This window comes from Stegostoma tigrinum, chromosome 30 (genome assembly GCF_030684315.1).
Source record: "Stegostoma tigrinum isolate sSteTig4 chromosome 30, sSteTig4.hap1, whole genome shotgun sequence".
Taxonomy (NCBI): Eukaryota; Metazoa; Chordata; class Chondrichthyes; order Orectolobiformes; family Stegostomatidae; genus Stegostoma; species Stegostoma tigrinum.
Window position 1 is genome coordinate 9,951,140 of NC_081383.1, and position 21,867 is coordinate 9,973,006.

Genomic DNA, 21,867 nt, shown 5'->3' on the forward strand with positions numbered 1-21,867 from the left:
CAGCTGGGGCCCATGCGGGTGCCCATGGCCACCCCCTTAGTCTGTAGGAAGTGGGAGGAGTCAAAAGAGAAGTTGTTGAGTGTGAGGACAAGTTTAGCTAGGCGGATGAGAGTGTCGGTGGAGGGGGACTGGTCGGGCCTGCGGGACAGGAAGAAGCGAAGGGCCTTGAGGCCATCTCCATGCGGAATGCAGGTTTGTAGGGACTGGACGTCCATGGTGAATATGAGGTGTTGGGGGCCAGGGAATTGTAAGTCCTGGAGGAGGTGGAGGGCGTGGGTGGTGTCACGGACGTAGGTGGGGAGTTCCTGGACCAAAGGGGAGAAAATGGAGTCCAGATAGGTGGAGATGAGTTCGGTGGGGCAGGAGCAGGCTGAGACGATGGGTCGACCAGGGCAGGCAGGTTTGTGGATTTTGGGAAGGAGATAGAAACGGGCCGTGCGGGGTTGGGGAACAATGAGGTTGGAGGCTGTGGGTGGGAGGTCCCCTGAGGTGATGAGGTCGTGAATGGTGTTGGAGATGATGGTTTGGTGCTCGGGTGTGGGGTCATGATCGAGGAGGCGGTAGGAGGTGGTGTCGGAGAGTTGGCGTCTGGCCTCGGCGATGTAGAGGTCAGTGCGCCATACTACCACTGCTCCATCCTTGTCTGCGGGTTTGATGGCGAAGTTGGGGTTGGAGCGGAGGGAGCGGAGGGCTGCCCGTTCTGCGGGGGAGAGGTTGGAGTGGGTGAGAGGGGTGGAGAGGTTGAGGCGGTTAATATCTCGACGGCAGTTGGAGATGAAGAGGTCGAGGGAGGGTAGGAGGCCTGGGGGTGGTGTCCAGGAGGAGGACTTGTGTTGGAAGCAGGTGAAGGGGTCAGTGGAAGGAGGGTTAGGTTCCCGGTTGAAGAAGTAGGCATGGAGGCGAAGACGGCGGAAAAACTGCTCTTTGCCCAACAGTGACTGGTATTCATTGATGTGTGGTTGTAGGGGGACAAAGGTGAGCCCCTTGCTAAGGATTGACCGTTCGTCCTCAGTCAGTGTGAGGTCTGGGGGGATGGTGAAGATGCGGCAGGGCTCAGTGTGGCTGTCTCCTCTGGGGTTGCTAGCTGTGGAGGTTGTGGGTGGAGCGATGAGGTCGTCGGCCGTGGGCGGGGTACCGTCGGCCGTGGGCGGGGTTCCGTCGGCCGTGGGCGGGGTTCCGTCGGCGTCGGCCGTGGGCGGGTTTTCGCCGGTGTCGGCCGTGGGTGGGGTTCCGTCGGCCGTGGGCGGGGTTCCGTCAGCCATGGGCGGGGTCCCCAACACCTCATATTCACCATGGACGTCCAGTCCCTGTACACCTGCATTCCGCATGGAGATGGCCTCAAGGCCCTTCGCTTCTTCCTGTCCCGCAGGCCCGACCAGTCCCCCTCCACCGACACTCTCATCCGTCTCCCGTATTTCCCGCAACACATCCCTCACACCCCGCCCCCGCCACAACCGCCCTAAGAGGATCCCCCTCGTTCTCACACACCACCCCACCAACCTCCGGATACAACGCATCATCCTCCGACACTTCCGCCATTTACAATCCGACCCCACCACCCAAGACATTTTTCCATCCCCTCCCCTGTCTGCTTTCCGGAGAGACCACTCTCTCCGTGACTCCCTTGTTCGCTCCACACTGCCCTCCAACCCCACCACACCCGGCACCTTCCCATGCAACCGCAGGAAATGCTACACTTGTCCCCACACCTCCTCCCTCACCCCTATCCCAGGCCCCAAGATGACATTCCACATTAAGCAGAGGTTCACCTGCACATCTGCCAATATGGTATACTGCATCCACTGTACCCGGTGCGGCTTCCTGTACATTGGGGAAACCAAGCGGAGGCTTGGGGACCGCTTTGCAGAACACCTCCGCTCAGTTCGCAACAAACAACTGCACCTCCCAGTCGCAAACCGTTTCCACTCCCCCTCCCATTCTCTAGATGACATGTCCATCATGGGCCTCGTGCACTGCCACAATGATGCCACCCGAAGGTTGCAGGAACAGCAACTCATATTCCGCCTGGGAACCCTGCAGCCATATGGTATCAATGTGGACTTCACCAGTTTCAAAATCTCCCCTTCCCCCACTGCATCCCTAAACCAGCCCAGTTCGTCCCCTCCCCCCACTGCACCACACAACCAGCCCAGCTCTTCCCCCCCACCCACTGCATCCCAAAACCAGTCCAACCTGTCTCTGCCTCCCTAACCGGTTCTCCCTCTCACCCATCCCTTCCTCCCACCGCAAGCCGCACCCCCAGCTACCTACTAACCTCATCCCACCTCCTTGACCTGTCCGTCTTCCCTGGACTGACCTATCCCCTCCCTACCTCCCCACCTATACTCTCTCCACCTATCTTCTTTACTCTCCATCTTCGGTCCGCCTCCCCCTCTCTCCCTATTTATTCCAGTTCCCTCTCCCCATCCCCCTCTCTGATGAAGGGTCCAGGCCCGAAACGTCAGCTTTTGTGCTCCTGAGATGCTGCTTGGCCTGCTGTGTTCATCCAGCCTCACATTTTGTTATCTTGGAATTCTCCAGCATCTGCAGTTCCCATTATCTCGCGTAATGAGCTTTGACAGAGCGTCCAAGACCTGGGTTTAAATTCTGCCCAAATTCATGCAGTCTCTCTTCTGTGGTTAAAAAATGTTTGCTATGAATCAAGCCTAACTACAACAGGAGATAGGGGGACCATGAGTTGCCAACTCTAGCTAAATATGTTCTTGGAGATTCATTATAGGGTTTCCTTATCTCCAACCTCTCCTTCCCATCCTTATCTCACATTTCCACTGATTTTGTAAGAAAAATATTCAAAGAAAAATTAAAATAGCATGGATCTTTTCATGCTATTTCTTCAGGACTTTCTTGCCAGAAAATAATCTGTAATTCTGGGAGACATTAGCTCAAACCTGAAGGCTTTTAAGCACTGAGGAAGGGTCACTGAACCCAAAACTTTAACTCTGTTTCTTCCTTCACAGCCTTGCTGAGCTTTTCCATCAATTTTGTTTTTGTTCCTGATTTACAGCATCTGCAGGTCTTTCAGATTTTATTATGAAGGTTTTTAAATCCTATCAAAGCTTGAAAGATCTGAAATAAAAACAGAAACTGCTGAAGAAACTCAGCAGGTCTTGGCAGGATCTGTGAAAATAGAAACAGAGTTAATATTTCAAGTCCGATGTGAATCTTCTTCAGAATCTTCCGAAAATTGGTTGAGTTGGACCCAAAACATTGAGTCTGTTTCTCAGGTTAGGTTCATTGTCAAGCATCTGGGGAGCATAAGGGGTCACAGGAGGTGTGACTGAAAGAGTTAGAGGTAAGTAGTGGGTACGTCAGTTTAACAGTTATTCAGGAAGTTGAAGCATGTTTTTAATCCTCTGAGCTTTCTTGGAAATTATTAATCTTAATAAATGAAACCCCTCTGAATTCTCTAATTCCAATGAGGTCTTTCCAGACCCAAGGGAATTATTCAGCGGAAAATTCAATGAAGGGAGCCAGCCACACTGGGGATTCCTCATGGTCCTGGTGCAAAAACACTAGTCTACATGGCTCCAACAACTCTCTGGTCATTGTAATTTCTGGGCGTTGTCTTGATCAAGAGAGATTACTGTCAGCAATGCAGCAGTGTCTCAGCCCTGTGCAGAAGCTATGGTCCAGATTATATACGTAAACTTTGGCTCATGTCTTGAACTTCCAAACTCCAATCCAGGTGTGGGAGCCCAGCTGACATGGATTGTTGGTTACAGAGTGTTTTAGTACTGGGAACTATCAATGGATACCGATTAAAACTCTAGACTGAAGTCAATGCTTCAATCAGCTCTGCGGGTGCCAAGAAACATGCTCGAGCATTCATCATAGTCACAATACACAGATGTGAACCATTATGCTACAGTTAGCATAGCACTGCACAATTAATGTAAAGGCCACCTAAGTTTACAAGGATAGCTCATTTTGTTTGAATAAACAGAATGTTCACAGATGACACAATTAGTTTTAGTTGACTTTACTGTGCAGTAAGACGAGACCAAAATAATTATGTAGCGTGTTTTTTTCCCTTAACATCCATAACATGTTCTAACTCTGACCGAATGTTTAAGATTGTTGGAAAGCAATTTAGATCAAGGATATTCTATTTTAAACACAACTGCCCACTGGTAATTTGTCACATTATTTTAACACATCCATTTAAACTGTGTTCTGTGTCGAATTGACGTGAATTTGTTTTAAGTTTTATGTTAAATTTGCAGTGTCCCACTGTTACTGAAAGATAAATTGGGGAAGGTTAGAAGGCTAGGGGAAGGGACAGTGCTGACATTTAAATTGGATGCTGGTGCCTTGGGCAACTGGTTGAAATTCATTTGGTGCTGAAAGTGTAGCATTTAGTTATCCTGGCAAGATGACATGATGACAGGAGACAGCAGGTATGCCACCCTATGCTTTCCTGTGCCACGCTCTGAGCCATCCCCACCACTCAGTCAGTGTTCAAAATCCAGTCTTTATTTCAATTGTTCATGGAATTTGGCTATGCAGCATTTATTGCCCGTCCCTAACTGGGAAGAGATTGAGCGGAGCATGGGGTGAAATCAAGCCTGGTGTGGGGAGAGATTGAGTGGAGCATGGGGAGAGATCAAGCCTGGTGTGGGGAGAGATTGAGCGGAGCATGGAGAGAGATCAAGCCTGGTGTGGGGTGAGATTGAGCCTGGTGTGGGGAGAGATTGAGTCTGGTGTGGGGAGAGATTGAGCGGCGCATGGGGAGAGATCAAGCCTGGCGTGGGGAGAGATCGAGCCTGGCATGTGGGACCCCAGCATCGGGGTGGAGCCTGGCGTGGGGAGATTGAGCCTCAAGGGAAGCTAATCGAGAAATGTTTGCAGACCCATGGCTAAAGAAAGACTGTAATTCTTTATTTTTTCTACTTTATACTACAAAGTTCTGTAATGTTTAACTTTTCACTTATTTCTTCATTTTTCTACTTTGTAAGAGTTTGTTCCTAGATACCTTTGTACCAAAGATGGTGTCAGGAATGTTGACTTTGTATATTTTTCACCATCCTCCTGTATCGTTGTACTTGAGGACAGGTGAAAATAAACTTAATTGTAATTCTAATACCACCAGGCCACTCTTCCCCACCTCTGTGTTGAAGACCATTACTAGGACCTTGAGGGCCATTACTCCATGGTAGCACTGAGGGAGAGCTGCAGTGTCAGAATGCCACCCTTTAAATGAAACCAAGACCAACGTATGATGGAATCTTCTGACAGATTACAGGTTCCAGTAATTTGCTCTGTGAAACCATTGTGTATTACTTGTCCATTCTCTGCTGGGTTAAAACTGGTGTTGCCTTTCAATCAGCCACTTTGCACCCATCCTGATCAGTTAAGATCAATTTCATTGCATGTAATTATTACAACTGTCACATTATTGACACAATTGTTGCAGCTATAAAAGAGTTTATTGATATTTTATTACATCAACAATTATTTACAATGAATACAGTCAAACTTTTTTTTTCCTTGGGGAGAGAATATTGATCATGTTGTAAGAAACCATTGTCCAGAAATCAACAGTTGAATGTAAATGCAAGTCGTGTTACATCTCTGTTTAGACATACAGTAAGAAATACAGAACAGCCCACTGAATATAAACTTTGATAAGATTAGATTAGATCCCAGCAAAGATCATCTTTTTTTAATGTAGAAAACAATTTTCATGTTCACTGATGTTTCATTAAATTATATTGGGTCAATTCCAATTCCAGGTCATTTGTTTTCATGAGATTCAGAAGATAGTTAACAGACTAGCCATGAGAAAAGGCCTTTACAATTGTATCAGGGATTAGGCTTGGTGTTGGCACATCATCTAGGTGACCTGGGAGTTTGTAAAGATGAGTTATTCCAGAACAACCGAGCAAGAAAGCTGAAAAACTGGATCACAGATGAAATGATTTCAAAGTTCGCATGCCTGACTCCACTTGTTAATGCTACATTCTGTCATATGCCATACATTGCCTTGCCTCTGTCTACAAGCCCAGGCATTCCCCAAATCCAAGATGGGTGGATTAAATTAGACAGATTTAACCTCAACCCCTTCCTCACGCAGCCACAGCAATACTGTCCATTGTTTAGTCAACAAAAATGATTTGTTAGAACAAAGGGGTGCAGGGGCAGTGTTTCTGGCACACAGAGATGAGCCACTTAATGGCCCCAAACTGGAAAAACACATTTTCCAGGGCTGCTTCAGGAGTAACCCCATAAGAGTTACCAAAGGCTATTGGACGGTACCACTAACATGAATAGCAAATCAGACCCAGTTTTACAACCTGCCAAATTTTCTGTTTCATTGACAACAATGAAGGCATCGTGTAAAACAGGCTCTGACTTCCTACCGCACAGTGTACGCTGCCTTGCAAGCTGGATTTCACAGTGAAACGTGAAGCAGGAAGAAACATCAACAATTTGGGTAGGAGTGGAGGGTTCATTTTGAATGCTCACCAACTTTCCCATGTGTAAGTTGATTGTTTGCAGCATTTTCTGTTCGTATTTCTGATAGATGTGACATCTCACCTGAACTCACAGTATGAACAAGATGAAGAATGCATCTTAACCTCTATATTGGTTACACATCATTAAAATTACAGCACCTCCAAATGAAATTGCTTCTTCTGTTTTTAATGGACGGATGAACCTGTTTGCAATAAGTGTGTCTACTGAAGTAACAAACAGTGCAATTTTCATACAAATGGAACTATTTGGATGCTAACATTGGAACTCAAACCCATCCTATTATTCTTTGTCTTACATTTTCATTGAAGTACAACTTTCTAGTTTCCTTGTTTGAGGACATCCCTCCAGGTTGGTCACCTATTCCCAGGGACAGGGCAAATAACAAGTGAGCAAACCAAAGACAATAGCACTCGGACACCTGGCTGTTTGAAGGAACAATCTGGCGTGATTCACACTGGTACTGAGATGCTGCAGCTCCATCAGGGAACTTTCACCTGGTCACCAGGATGAAATCAGTGGACATAAGCCACTCTGTTGTTACTCGCTCACCGTGCGCCACATCACTGAGTCTCCATTTGCACCCTATACAACTTCAATTTAACTAGGTCACATTCACAACAATAACATGAAAATGACTACCTTTCAACATGGTTGGCATTATGTTATTTTTGTGTATTTCAGTGCAAGAGAGATAATGTTTCCCAAGTGAAAACTCAATGGCAGCACTTCTAAAAACCAAGCATAGGAAGGATCATTTCCAAACCTTCAGCCCAAGCTCAGCGAAAAGGAATCGCTCCCTTTTCACATACACCCTCCAAGGTCAGAGCAGTACTTCCTATATTCTGCATGTATCAGGCCTCACTGAACAAGACTGCAGAAAAGGCATTGCGAATCGTTGAATCACAGGAGTTTTGTACTCTTTTACGGATTCAGGTTCATTGGGAAGTGGATTAAGCTAAGTCCCAGAGCAACTTCACACTTGAAATCACACATATGAGACGTTAAGAACTGCCCAAACTCATTTCAGATAAGACTGGTGACAGCCCTGAAAGAAAGAAAGCTTTTGCTCTCTCTGTATGGGCTGGATTTGAACCAGAGTCCCAGAGGTAAAAAAAAGCACATTGTTTGAAGATCCCCTGAAATATGAAACGTGTAGGTTTTGCTTCTTTCTTTCAGGTCGTGTACAAGCAGCCCATTTAATGATGGCAATGTACATTCGAGGGAAAAGCACTGCTGTCATATGAATAAACTTATGGCTGTCTAGAGATAAATCTGCAGGCTAGACAAGCTGGTTGAATGGTGGAAATTGGTCAGTACAATACACAAAAAAATGCCAAATGACTGATGTACTGGGCTAAGCCCAGGTGAAACATGGGGAAGCTCTTCAAACATGTGAACAATGCCCTTTTGTAACTAATGGTTGTGCAGTGTGCACAGTGCTTTCATAGTGCTCAGGTACCATGTGAAAGGGGTATGAGCTCACCTAAATGCTAAGGAAGTTCCCAAAGTTACAACAAAATACCCAGGAGATTCAAGTGAAATCCACATTGCTGCAAACTGTACCCATGTTACTGACCTATCAGAGCAACCTCCCAGATACCGAGATCATATGTGAGAGGCTCACTCTCTAATGACCTGCATTATACACTGAAACATGCAAACTGTGTAGGAAAACAGGAATGAGAATCAAAACATCATCCAAACATGTTCAAAGTGCTTCATAATCAATGGGTTACTTTTTGAATAACATTCATGTTTTAACCAGACAGCAAGCTGGGGCCAATCCTGTCAGCTATGCATTAGAAACCAAGGAACAGTGACCCCAAAAGAATACATTAATAGTGAAATTAGATGGTTGTACAAGGACTCATGACAGATTTGTTACTGCATTTTATATAGTCTCCTCTAAGTTAATTTCCAAGGCTTGAACCCCATTAAGAGTGTGACAAGTGGTAGGCTTTATCAAAATCTCCTGAGGTACTTCCACAGACAGCTTTCAACCCACAAGAGTGTTCTGGCATCTCGGAACAGTTGTCAAACCTTGTGCTTTTACTATACTTAATCTCTGTGTTATTTTTACATGTACACTTTGCAATCATACCTTTTCTTTGCCAATTCTCATCCTTTTACCCTCGACGCCACCTTTCAGTTAAAATCCTTTCATATGAAATCATTAGCAACATTGTCATAAAATTCCCTTAGTTTGAAGAAAGTGCTAAACCTCTTAAAGTAAGTGGTGCTCACCCCTTTTGAAAAACAGGTCAGGAAATTTCTTAATTACAGCAGTATAATAATCCTCAATGCCCTGCCATAGTTCATCTCCCACCTGATCTGTATCTCTACTTCTGGGTCTAAGTTCTGTCCTACACAAAGGATCTATATCCTGGTTTCCAAATAAACAATAACAAATCAACCTTTGCTTCTTGTTATTCTGCGCCACTTGGGAGGGAAGTTCTTTCAGAATTTTCAGAATAATCACCTGTGTTAATACATATAGTGGTCTTAATGTCAAGGACATCCCGGTGAGATATAGTAAAGTATGCAGCAGTCAAGAAGGTAGAGCTTAAAAAGAACAAACAAAAGTTTTGGTGATCAGAGAAAAGTTTTGAGGTTGGCCAGGGGAAGCACAGAAGGTAGAATCAATGCTTCTTAAGATTCTGTGATTATATAAATGCAATATTGTTTAAAGCCATAGAAAATTTAAGTGCATGAAATGATATGGCCTGCTGTGTCTATGTTGGCCTCATCCCCACTTTACCAGCTCTCAGTTGGTAACCCTGTAGGTTTCTGTACTTCAGATGCATAGCCAAGAAATTTAAAAGTTGCGATGCAGGAATTTGCTTTATCACTCTATCAGACAGTGACTTCCAGACCCTGCACTACTCTCTGGGAAAAACATTTCTCCTCAATATCCCAATAATGGAGGGGAGATGAAAAGGTGCAATAGTCTAGAGCTAAATTGTTCGTACAGAGGAGAAGAGATATAGAGTTGGAGGATCCTGTAGTATGTAACATGTTAGAATGAAAATCATTTGATTTTGTTGTAGTACAAGAAAGTGAAACTGGCACATTGATCTGTAAACAGCTCTAGATATTCTAATAAAGGCAAACATTAGATGTAGGACAATGTAATCTTTCAAAATAGAAAGCGCACTTAGTAACATTTCAGTTTTAAAAGTGACAGCATTATATGTTAAAAATTCATATTGTTCAGCCAGCTAAATGGGATAAACAGACAGCAATGTCTGGCTTTATTATAGATTATTGCAATTATTTCTAAATAAAACAAAGTACACCGACCAGCTGATTTTATTATTCTCCTCTACGTTATGATCAATGTGCTATTATGCTGACTATACTGTTCTTTTACCAGCAAAGCAACAGGTATTTTAAAATGGTGATGGCAGTATGTCACCTGCATTACTTTCAATTAAAATAATAACAAGCATTTTAAAAATCAATGAATCAGAAAACTGCCTGAATTTGCCAGATCTTGCATCTTCCTCATCTTTTGCACGGGGGAGCTGTGATTTTGTGACTATAACCTGTCTGCAGGAAAACGTTCTACAAACATTATAGAGGCACATGCCATTCTTGAAGGAGCCTATAATGCATGGAACCAAATAACTGTGGTGCAAATGGGCCTTTGCAAAAATCAATCATTTCTACAGAACTCGCAGCAGGATCATCAGTTTAGCTTTGTGTACTTCTTACTGAAAATTAGGATATGACAGGTTTGTTCATCATCACAACAAAACAAATCAACGAGCTGGGGCAGTTAATGTTCCTACTTACAGCACAGTTTTGACTTCCCTCTTTGGCACGCAGCTGCAAAGACAAAGCCTCTGGCAGATGTAAAAACAAAATTATTCAACATCCAGAGCAACTTTTAAAAGTGCACATCAATGGTCTGCATTACGGAGATGTTTCTAGTCATTCAATGCAGCTTCAATTCATTCCCTTATACAGAATTTACAGCATTGTAGCCCGTCATTCTGCCCAACCAACCACAGGTCCTGTTCCCAAAGGTGTCAAAACCGAAGCTGGTGGAACTGTGGTGAGAACAGATAGGGCTGATGAGGTAAATGGAAAGACTGTGACCACACCCCTTATTTGAACTATGCAATGCTCACTGGAAAGGCAGTCTTCATATGGAGCTGTGGATTCCACCTACCTTCCAGAATGTGGAACGATTTGCCCAATATCAAATCGTCTTTTCACACACAAAGAACTCACAAAACTCTTCTATATTAAATTATATGACATCCTATCCTCATGACTACTGTCAAAACTGCCAGAAAATAGCTCACTGTACGCAAAGGCTTATTTTGACATGGGCTGTTGAGTAAGTGATGAATCAAAGTTAAAATCTAAAAAAAAGCCTCCTGTTCAAATTTCTTTTTGTGATTGACTTATCCAATTACCTTCCTGCTTATCTATTATTTGCTCCATTGTGCTTAAACTGCCAATCATAATGTATGTTGGACAAATTGCATCACTCAATGGTTGTAATCCTTCATAGAGGCATCATCACATCTTCAAGCCATTATTGAGGACATCTTGTCTAGACCACAGGGACTGGTTGTAAATCTGGGGTTGGATCTTGGCAGGAATGATCTTGGGCACATTAGCTGTTTGATGGTTCGCTATATGGCCATGCAGTTCTGCACAGGCAGCAGCATAGATAACGTTTAGAGGAAGTCTGATAAGAATACGTCAGGGAAATGAAAAGAGGGCTATGCTGATAGCAAGAGATTGAATACGGTGGGAAGACACTCATGAGGAGCTCTGATCATTGAACTGAGACGTCTATTTCTGTGCTGAAAGATTCTACATTTTTTTATCAGCCTTTTAAATTGCTGGAGGGAGGTTAGGACAACCCTGCCTACTAATAACATTCCCTTACCATCCTTTTGCTGGACTGCAACATCATTACAGAAAACATCAATGAATCTCAACATAGTCAATGTTTTTCAACTGGGGCAATTAGAATGGAAGTGTCACAAGAAACATGAAATAGGAAGCCTGATGAAGGCCACTGCTGAAGGGAAAGCAAGTTTCCACATGGAGTTTTGGAGTACGAGTTTGAAACACTTACACCTTGCATCTCTGAGAGCATCAGACAGACAGCATGGGATGGTATATGTTGATGGGGTTTGGTGAAGCATGGGAGAAGCATTATGTGGAGCTTAAACACTGACATAGACCAGTTGGGTCAACCAGTCTCTTTCTGTGATGTTAATACCTTTTAAAAGCATACCCTCACCCTTTAAAGGAAGGCTATTCAGACTTAGCCAACTTCCAACAGCAAAGGCCAAGAGAAGCTTCAGTAAAACAATTCACAAACTGACACCAACAGAACAATGCCATTCTGTGACAATCTTCCAACTGATAATATTTACACAAAATACACAGCATAGGTGCAGCTGTAGATTGACAATGGGGTATTTCTGGCAGGCTTTCGAATGTTTTAACAACATTGATCCTTCATCCTAAATTTATTAGTCTACAATCCTGTAGTGGGGCAGCACCTGTGTACTCCAGAAACCTCTTGTGCAAAATGGTAGTATTCACGCGTATGTTTCCCTCTTACATTAACTGCAAATCAAAGGATTAACATCACATTTACAGCGCACAGCACAAGTGATGTGTAAAATTAAATTACCGCTTTACAAAAGCTTCTTGGCACACAATTCATGAATGTCTATTCCTTTGATTGGACCTGGTCTAACTGATATAGAGAAACCAGGAGTAGCGTCTGACTTAGTCACATCACCAATAATGAAACCCTACAAAACAAACATGCATTCATGGTTAACTTTATCATCTTTACAACTCGGCTGCAGGGAATATGTACATTTTAAAAGTAGTTCGATCCAAATATTGTGTTTTCTTCCTTTCAGCCAATTTAATATCAGAAAGCAATCAGGAGCGAATGATGAACAGCCCTTGTTCATATCATGTGTTCGAGGTGGTCAATTTTTTCTGAGTTTGACTAGCTGAGTCTGGTATCTGATCTATTCTTGCTGTGCTTGTTTGGTTAATCCTGAGTGTTGAGATGAGTGGAAGTACAGAGAGGCCAGAAAAGCTAATAGAAAGTTGGATTTGAAGCTTGGTGTAGATATTTTAAGTCTTGTATAAAACCCTGTAGAGAACATTACTGCATACATGGAAACCAACTATCAACACTGCCTTGCTCTGCGAAAAACCAAACATATCAAATATACAATAGTCACTACCAATTTGATATCAACCAAGCAGTGAACAACCAAATCAAATGAAGTGTGAATTGATGATGAGAAAACAATTAAATTATTCCTACAAATTTGGGTGGGGAAGCACATTGTTATGTTTGCATGGATGCAAGGTTAACTCCTCTCAAGCAACAATGATATCCTAATTTGACACAGAATATATAAAGATCAATTTAATGTCAATGACTTGCAAATGACTTGTCATTTGGTCAACCTCATCCTTTGAGCATCGAGTGTTCTCTACAATTTAAAAACAGTTTTGAGAAACAAGGATATTTTACAATACATTTTGTTGCTAACTGTTCTTGAGCATGGTATAGGACATACCACATCTCTTAATTTCTGGCAGAGAATTGGAAATCTAATTTGTTCTACTAGAAGGCAGGGATGTTACTTCAATTTTCAGATGGTCAAAGTACTTAAATCAAGGACTTCAACCCTGTACTGGATTTGTGAGATCAAGCATGGCCCACTTAGCCAGTCTGTAGCTATAACGCAGGAATGTGTAAACCAGGCTAACAATCACTATAGTCTTCGATCTCAGATAATGCAGGGGATTGGGAGAAAGTTTTCTTGCACTGTTCTACTCATGCTGCACACACATCTACTATGGTCACTTAAAATGACCTTGAAATGCTCATTGCATTCTCATTTCCTGCGGGTCTCTGTGTCAACTTGAACAGATCAAAAACTGGCTTTTCTGGATTTTGAGTGACCACCTGAGGTGCATCGTTGTATTGAGACATAATGAGTCGTTAGGGAGCCATGACCAGAATGGTACAAAATGGTCCAAGGTTGTCAGTAAGTGAACAACACATAAACACAATTAAGAAGTTTGAAATTATCTACTGGCCTGCCCTGATTGTAGACCACAGTGACTGTCGCAATCTTGGTTCAGTATTTGAAATTTCAATTACAGTTCAATTTCAGTTCTGGCGCCACATTATAAGAAGGATGTGAACACGTTGGACAGAATGCAGAAGCAATTTACAAGAACAGTCCCAGGGATGGGAAATTTGAGGATAGATTGAAGAAACCAGGACAGTTTTCCTTGGAGAGAAGGTAGCTGAGAAGTGATCAGATAAAAGTTATCAAAATCATGAGCTGTCCATAGGGAGAAACTGTTCCTGCTTGTAAAAGGATCGAGAAGCAGACAGCACAGTTTGCAAAAGAAGGAAATGCGAGATGAGCAAAGTTTCACTCAGCAAGTAGTTAGGGGATGGAATGCATTGCCTGGGGAAGTGTGGTGAAGACAGGGTCAATTACAGCATACAAGACAGCATTGAATGATTATCTTGATAGAAATAATGTGCAAGGGTATGGGGAAAGAAATGGGAGACTGGCATGAGATAATAATGTTCATTTGAAGGGCTGGTGCATGCACCATGGGCCAAAGAGACTCCTTTCTGCACTGTGACAATTCTGCAATTCAAGGGTTATGCCGTTTCAGAGGTGAAAACCGCTTCTAAATTTGCTTCCACAACTATACAGTTATGGAAGTCGCCATTACACCAGGATACATGGTATCCATTACACAGTCTGCTCTTCCACATAACTTATTGGCACTGTCCCTGACAACTATGGCTTAAGAAACAACAGGTCCTTACTATCATTCAGCCGCATGTAAGAAATCTAAAACAGTCACTTGGTTTTGGTTTTCAAGCAGATCAATTAGATACCTGGACGATGACCCTCCAAGACTTGGCTCATTTCTTACAGAAATGTTAACTGTGTTTTTTTCCTTCACAGATGCTGCCAGACCTGCTGAGTTTTTCCAGCAACTTCTGTTTTTGTTTCAGAAACAGCATTATTGGTTCTGATATAACAGGATCAACCATAGATGATCATTTTTATAAACCATGAATGAGTATTCCTATATCCTTGAGCAGTTGTCCTAATCTGTTCATTGATCATTAGAAGTTCATATAACATTCACATATTTACAGTATGGCACTTTCTAAAGCACACAGAGTATACCTTGATAGGAAGGGGTTAAAGGCAATACAATTCCTACGACAAGGTCACAAATTCTAGATCATGAACCAAATAAACTTTCAAATGGTCACTGGCCAAATAGATGTCTTGTGAGAGTGGCCAATGATATCATCCCTCAGCAGCGTGTTTTCTAGTTCCCCAGTGCCCTCCCTGGACATCAAAACCAGCAGAATCCAGGAAGGTCAAGGGAAAAGTGAAGCCTGATTTGTCCAAAAGAAAAATTCTGACAGCTATCTCTTCAACTGCAGGGGTTGGGGCTGAAGACTAGAAGCAGGTGCATCCACCCACTGCCTGTGGAAACAACTGAAAGTCACAGAATTTCAACAGAAGCATTGGCACATTCATTTGACGAACTGGAGAGTTAAACTAGAGTGAGGAGTAGAAAGTGAGTGAAACTACTGCTACCAATGGGAATTCTGGATATTACCAGAGAATCCCTACAGTTTGGAAACATGCAATTCAGCTCTTAAAGTCCACATTGCCCCTCCAAACAGCTTCCCAACCATACCCCATGCTATCCCTGTATTTCCTGTGGCTAACCCACTTCGTGTGCACATCTCTGGACACTATAGGCATCAAACTAGAGTGAATGTGAAAACTCCACACAGATGGTCACCCAAAGCTGGAATTGAACCTGGGTCCCTAGAGCTGGGAGGCAGCAGTGCTAACCACCAAGCCACCCTATAATTCACATATTCTATTATCAGTTCCAGCTCCGGCATCACGTAAAGTGTTTGCACCTGAGTTTAATTGCACTGACTAGTTTTCGGGTGAACAGAAACCATGTTGTGAAAGAATAAACAGGACTTGTTTCTGTTGATGACTTTCACAGGAATTATGTTGCAGTTGTAGTTAGAAGATTTCCTGTGATTCAGCCATGTATGTTCAGAAGATAACTGCATAGCCTGGCTGTGGTTTGGAGCTCTACAGTCCATGCTGCTCTCAGCAAGGGCAGCCCTCCTGGGCAACAACAGAAACAAGCATCAGCTCATGTCCAACCCCCAGTCACCATGTACTGACCGGTGGCATACAGGGATGGGGAACAAAGCCAAGTTGTAGGCAGATCACAATCCATTCCCAAATGGCCCAGTGACACATGTGGAAAGGAAGGGGCACAGCAGGGAACAATGTGGACTGTACTTCCCACCCTTATGCCGAGTAACCAGCTGGCAATCTTATTCTGGCTTCACAGAAGAGGATTTGGCTGAGGATACAGGAGGATCACAGTTATCCATGATATATGACCACCAGCAACATTGTGCCTTTCTCAGATCCGACTTTTTAAAAATTAGTTCACAGGATGTGGGAGTCACGGGCTCGGTCAACATTTATTACCAAGGTTGGGGGGGATGCAGTCAAAGGTCAATCACTTTGCTATGGGGTTGGAGTTACTAGTAGGCCAGATCAAGTAAGGTTTTTTTATTCATTAATGGGATAAGTGTGTCACTGACCAGGCCAGCATTTATTGCCAATCCCTAATTGCCCAGAGGACAGTTAAGAGTCAACCACACTGCTGTGGGTCTGAACTGCCATGTAGGCCAGACCAATTGGGGATGGCAGTTTCCTTCCCTAAAGGACATTAATGAACCAGATATTTTTTTCTCGACAATTGACAATGGATTCATGGTCATCGTTAGATTCTTAGTTCCAGATTTTTAAAAATTGAATTCAAATTCCCTCATCATGGCACTTTTGAAACACTGATAACAAAGTGTGGAACTGGATGAACGCAGCAGGCCAAGCAGAATCTTAGGAGCGCAAAAGCTGACATTTCGGGCCTGGACCCTTCAAAAACATTACTGGGTCTGTGGATTAATAATCTGGCGATAATAACATGAGGCCATTGCCTACTCTTTCAAATCAGCTGGTTCCATGTGGCAACATGGAGAAAGAGATACCATTCACCTTTGGCCCTTGATGTTGTGTCGACCTGTCATACCGATCTGAAGCCCATTGAAGAATAAATTGATTAGGGATAGTCAGCACGGTTTTGTGAAGGGAAGGTCGTGCCTCACAAACCTTATTGAGTTCTTTGAGAAGGTGACCAAACAGGTAGATGAGAGTAAACCGGTTGATGTCGTGTATATGGATTTCAGCAAGGCGTCCAATAAGGTTCCCCACAGTAGGCTATTGTACAAAATGCGGAGGAATGGGATTGTGGGAGATATAGCAGTTTGGATCGGAAACTGGCTTGCTGAAAGAAGACAGAGGGTGGTAGTTGATGGGAAATGTTCATCCTGGAGACCAGTTACTAGCGGTGTACCACAAGGGTCGGTGTTGGGTCCACTGCTGTTTGTCATTTTTACAAATGACCTGGATGAGGGCATAGAAGGATGGGTTAGTAAATTTGCAGATGACACTAAGGTCGGTGGAGTTGAGGATAGTGACGAAGGATGCTGTAGGTTGCAGAGAGACATAGATAAGCTGCAAAGCTGGGCTGAGAGGTGGCAAATGGAGTTTAATGCAGACAAGTGTGAGGTGATGCACTTTGGTAGGAGTAACCGGAAGGCAAAGTACTGGGCTAATGGTAAGATTCTTAGCAGTGTAGATGAGCAGAGAGATTTCGGTGTCCATGTACAAAGATCCTTGCAAGTTGCCACCCAGGTTGACAGGGCTGTTAAGAAGGCATAGAGTGTTTTAGCTTTTATTAATAGAGGGATCGAGTTCCGGAACCAAGAGGTTATGTTGCAGCTGTACAAAACTCTGGAGCGGCCGCACCTGGAGTATTGCGTACAGTTCTGGTCACTGCATTATAAGAAGGATGTGGAAGTTTTGGAAAGGGTGCAGAGGAGATTTACTAGGATGTTGCCTGGTATGGAGGGAAGGTCTTACAAGGAAAGGCTGAGGGATTTGAGCCTGTTTTCATTAGAGAGAAGAAGGTTGAGAGGTGACTTAATTGAAACATACAAAATAATCAGAGGGTTAGATAGGATGGATAGGGAGAGCCTTTTTCCTAGGATGGTGACGGTGAGCACGAGGGGGCATAGTTTTAAATTGAGGGGTGAAAGATATAGGACAGATGTCAGAGGTGGTTTCTTTACTCAGAGAGTAGTAAGGGAATGGAACGCTTTGCCTGCACCGGTAGTAGATTTGCCAACTTTAGGTACATTTAAGTCGTCATTGGATAAGCATATGGACATACATGGAATAGTGTAGGTTAGATGGGCTTCAGATCGGTATGACAGGTTGGCACAACATCGAGGGCCGAAGGGCCTGTACTGTGCTGTAATGTTCTGTGTTCTATGTTCACCTCACGTGGATCACCGCCTGTTCCGTACAATGTTGCTTTCAGCAGAAAATCAGCATGCCGCAAGTGAATTAGCCCTGCGAAGAAACTGCTGCCGAGCAGAGAAAACCTGCCCATTTCAGTTGATGGGAGTTTTCAAGAGAGGAATGTTGAACCAGAAGCAAGCTTAATGAAAAGGTAGAAAACATCATTGGCCTACAGCGAATGTTTAACTGCTTTTGACTGACCAGGAGAAGTGGTAGCCCCAAAAGCTGAAAGAACTGCAGATGCTAGAAATCTGAAACAAAAAATCATAATCCATTTTGATGACAGATTTTGCAGCACTCACTTGCAACGCTGAAATATGATTTTCATTTCAGAAAAATGTCCAATTTTGCTTATTTTTGTGAATATCATTACCAACACTCTTCAGCTCACATTCTTTTGGCCCCAGACTAATGTTTTGTTGTTTTATTATTTTGCAGCATTACTGTTCTGCATTGAATGCTGTCCATTTCCTTTACTGAGATTATTTTTTTAATTTTTCACACAGATGTCTTGCTTTCTGTACCTGGGCCCACACTTGCAGACAAATCCACTCTTAACTATGTCAGCTGTAGCTAAATTACTTTCAAATCTTCTCTTTGCATCAGAAGGTTGTCGGGTCAAAACTCACTTTACGATTTAGGCTGATACTCCAGAAGCAGTATTGAGGGACTGCTGCACTGTCAAAGGTGCCTCTTTAGGATAAGATATTAATTGATGCCCCACCTGTTCTCTTGGGACAGACGGGAAAGATTGCATGGCACTACTTTGAAGATGGCTAGAAGAATCCTCTCTGGAGTCCTGACAAATACTTATCTCTCAGCCAACATCATTAGAGCAGAGGATTTGGTGATAACTACATTGCTGTTTGTGGCAGCTAGCTGTGTGTGAATTGGCCATTGTGTTTCCTATACTGAAACAGTGGTCACACTTTAAAATTACCTCATTCAATGTAAAGTACTTTGGAATGTTCTGTGGTTATGAAAGCTGCTGTGTAAATGCAAGCAGTTCTTCCTTTCCATAGAGACTAGACACCAAGCCACATTTTCAACTTTTGTGAAACAGATTTGAAATAGACAACTAAATTATAAGATCTATAATCCTCTATTAATAGAAATAGGAAAAAAAAGCTAACAATACAAGGGTGAAACACTCACTGCAGCTGGTCAGAAGATACACGTAACTCAAAATAATACCTTTCTAACTCAAGCTAAGTCCTAAAACATATATTCCTACAGAATACCCTCAGATTCTCTCTGCCCTGAGAGCCCTGCCCTCTCACAAAGGTCAGGGTCGATTTGGTTTTATGAGCAGTGCTTCAACACAGGAGTTAATTTCAGCTGCATTGCACCAGAAGATTGCTATGGGGTGGGGGTCACAAGGTTGAGAGTTTGTGTATGGCAGTGTGAGTGAGGGGAAAATGTGAGCACCAACACTGACCTATGTATATAATCTATATGTATATTATATACAGGTACATATAATATATATATACATATAGCAGGTGTATATGTTTGATATATACGCACATACACATACACAGACACAGATGAAGTATTCTCAATCCAAGTTAGGAGAAATATCCCATTGCGTGACAGAAGCATAATTGCCACAGCAAGTCATTCAGTAGTCTCTAAGCTTTAAATACACCAAGGTGATGAGAAAATAGACACACTATCTGAAAGGGAATTGCTTGTTGTAACTTTCTGATAACTTCAACTTGCTGGATATCACACTTCCCAGCCCTAAGGAAGCCTCTAGCCTGCTATGTACCTCACAAAAGATTTGTCTCTCTGAGTCATTCATGACCAGAAGCAAAAAGCTCTATGCTGATCACTGACTAAAACTTCAGAGCTTTCGAGAATTTCACCGTCTTTGCCTGTAAGGCAAAACACTCATCTCGTGTTGTAAAGCAAACAGCGCAGATTTTAAAATATATATACTACACATATGTAAGTGTGTGTATAATGTATATGTGTGTATATATATTAATATATATTACAGACAGTCTATCCATCTTTTAACTTCAAAGGTGACTTTTCTTAAAAAGACTTGCACCAGGTTAAATGCCTTTGAGGTGTTCAGCGCCAATTTAGCTCTGCCTCCAATTCTGAGGCATATACGAGTATTAATATTCTACAACTATCCACTCAGTAATTGTTCGACGCGAGAGTAGCAGTTAGGGTTACCAATGCTCCAGGGCTGTCCTAGAGTCCACGGAATTGGTTAATCTCTGCAGTGAACAACCATGAGGTTAAATCAATCGGGGCATCATGAATGATTGTGGTTTTTGTTTTAGCAACTATAAAAATATTGGAGATGGAATTGCCAGGAAAGCTATCGGACTTTGTCGGAGTGAGGACGTGTGTTGGAACCTCCAGGAATATATCCAACCAGGGTTGGCAACCTTACTGGCACACAGTTGCTTAAAGCATTTGCAGGACAATTCTGTCTGTTAATTTAAACACAGATGATGTGAAGCTGCTTATTTTAAATGGATCCGTGGACACAGAAATGTTGCTATCACTGATCTCCACTTCTGGGTTATGATATGTCAGATGACTGTGTGTTTGGGGCTTACAGGAGAGGGGTGGTCCCTATATTTACACCAGCAGGAAGCTATTGCCAGGTTAGCGCGTGAGACTATCCATTGCACCATAGCAATCACACTATAACCTGCAGCGAAAATGCTACGGCTTTTCCCACCCCTGTTGCACCCTACCCCCTCTGACTAAAACGAAAAAGTGACAGCTTGAACTGCTAACCCCAACCTCCTGCCCTCTCTGATACTTCCATTCAACTGAACCTCCTCCTAAATTCAATTCATTTGCAGAACAAAAAGAAAAGTGAAAGCAGGAACAAGCAAAGAATGGTGTAAATTTGTGGCTGGCTAAATAGCGAATGGTGTGAAGAGGTCGCTGTTAAAGGGGATGTAGAAGGGTGGGGCGTGGATGACTGAAATTCCCAGAAGTCATCTAGGCTTCATCCTACTTGAGTCTTGGCTTATCAATGGAATGAAGGGTTGCACCAACATAGATTCCATTTGAGAAAGGTTGTGTCTGCAGGCTTCCGTGGAGATACTTGTTATATTTTGGGTACTTTATATCAAACCCAAGTGGGCCCAAGGCAGTGCTTCACAAGAAAATGAGAGTTCCCAATCTCAGAAAGCAGTAATGGAGCAGGTCTGTCCCTCGAATAATTTGTGTTGACGGCAAAGTTTCTCAGAAAATGGAGTCTCTTCCGCGTGAACCGTGTCAATTCCACTGCCGCCACAATTTTGGTTTCTGTCACTTGCGTAGAAATCATTTCTTTCATTCTCTTCTTGTCTGTGTGCTATGATGTGAGAAACAACAGGAGGAGAGCTGCTGCTACAATGAACCAAGAAATCCTAAAGGTCGTGATCCCATTGTTATTGTGATATGGTTCAGGCGATTCATATATAGAATCATCTGCAAAACAAAGAATCAAAAGTCATCATTTTCAGCGCTTTTCATTTTCTTCATGAACCCTGAAAAATCTAATAACGTAACAGAGTGAATTAAAGAAAAAAAACTTTCTACGACAATGATTTAATTACATCTCTTTGTCCTTCACATGCAATGAACTGCTTTGAAACACAGTGGCTGCTGGCCCTGTAGCTCAGGCTGTAAAGGCATCACTTCCTTCAGCTGCATTCCGTTTGAAAGATAGTGTAGAAAGACTAGAGTCTGGAGATTTGTGACCCCACCCCCAAGGATTGTCTGCTCTGGAGCGTTGTTTGTTTGCTGTCCCAAGTGATGATGCTGTTCTCAGAAAGTAATGCTAAACAACCTTAGCGCTTGGCCCTTCGGGCCTGCCATACTAAGATAT

At 43.1% G+C, this 21,867-nt stretch overlaps 1 protein-coding gene across 2 annotated transcripts in view; it reads right to left on the minus strand.

The window, feature by feature from the left end:
- Positions 1-5,440: 5,440 nt before the first annotated feature.
- LOC125465696 (ephrin-A5-like) overlaps positions 5,441-21,867 on the minus strand; it is a 367,296-nt gene continuing 350,869 nt past the window's right edge. For both annotated transcript variants that reach the window (XM_048559430.2, XM_059638445.1), the window contains one exon: positions 5,441-21,467. In XM_048559430.2, the coding sequence (XP_048415387.1) occupies positions 21,352-21,467 (116 nt within the window). In that variant the 3' untranslated portion in view covers positions 5,441-21,351. The remainder of the gene's footprint in view (positions 21,468-21,867) is intronic.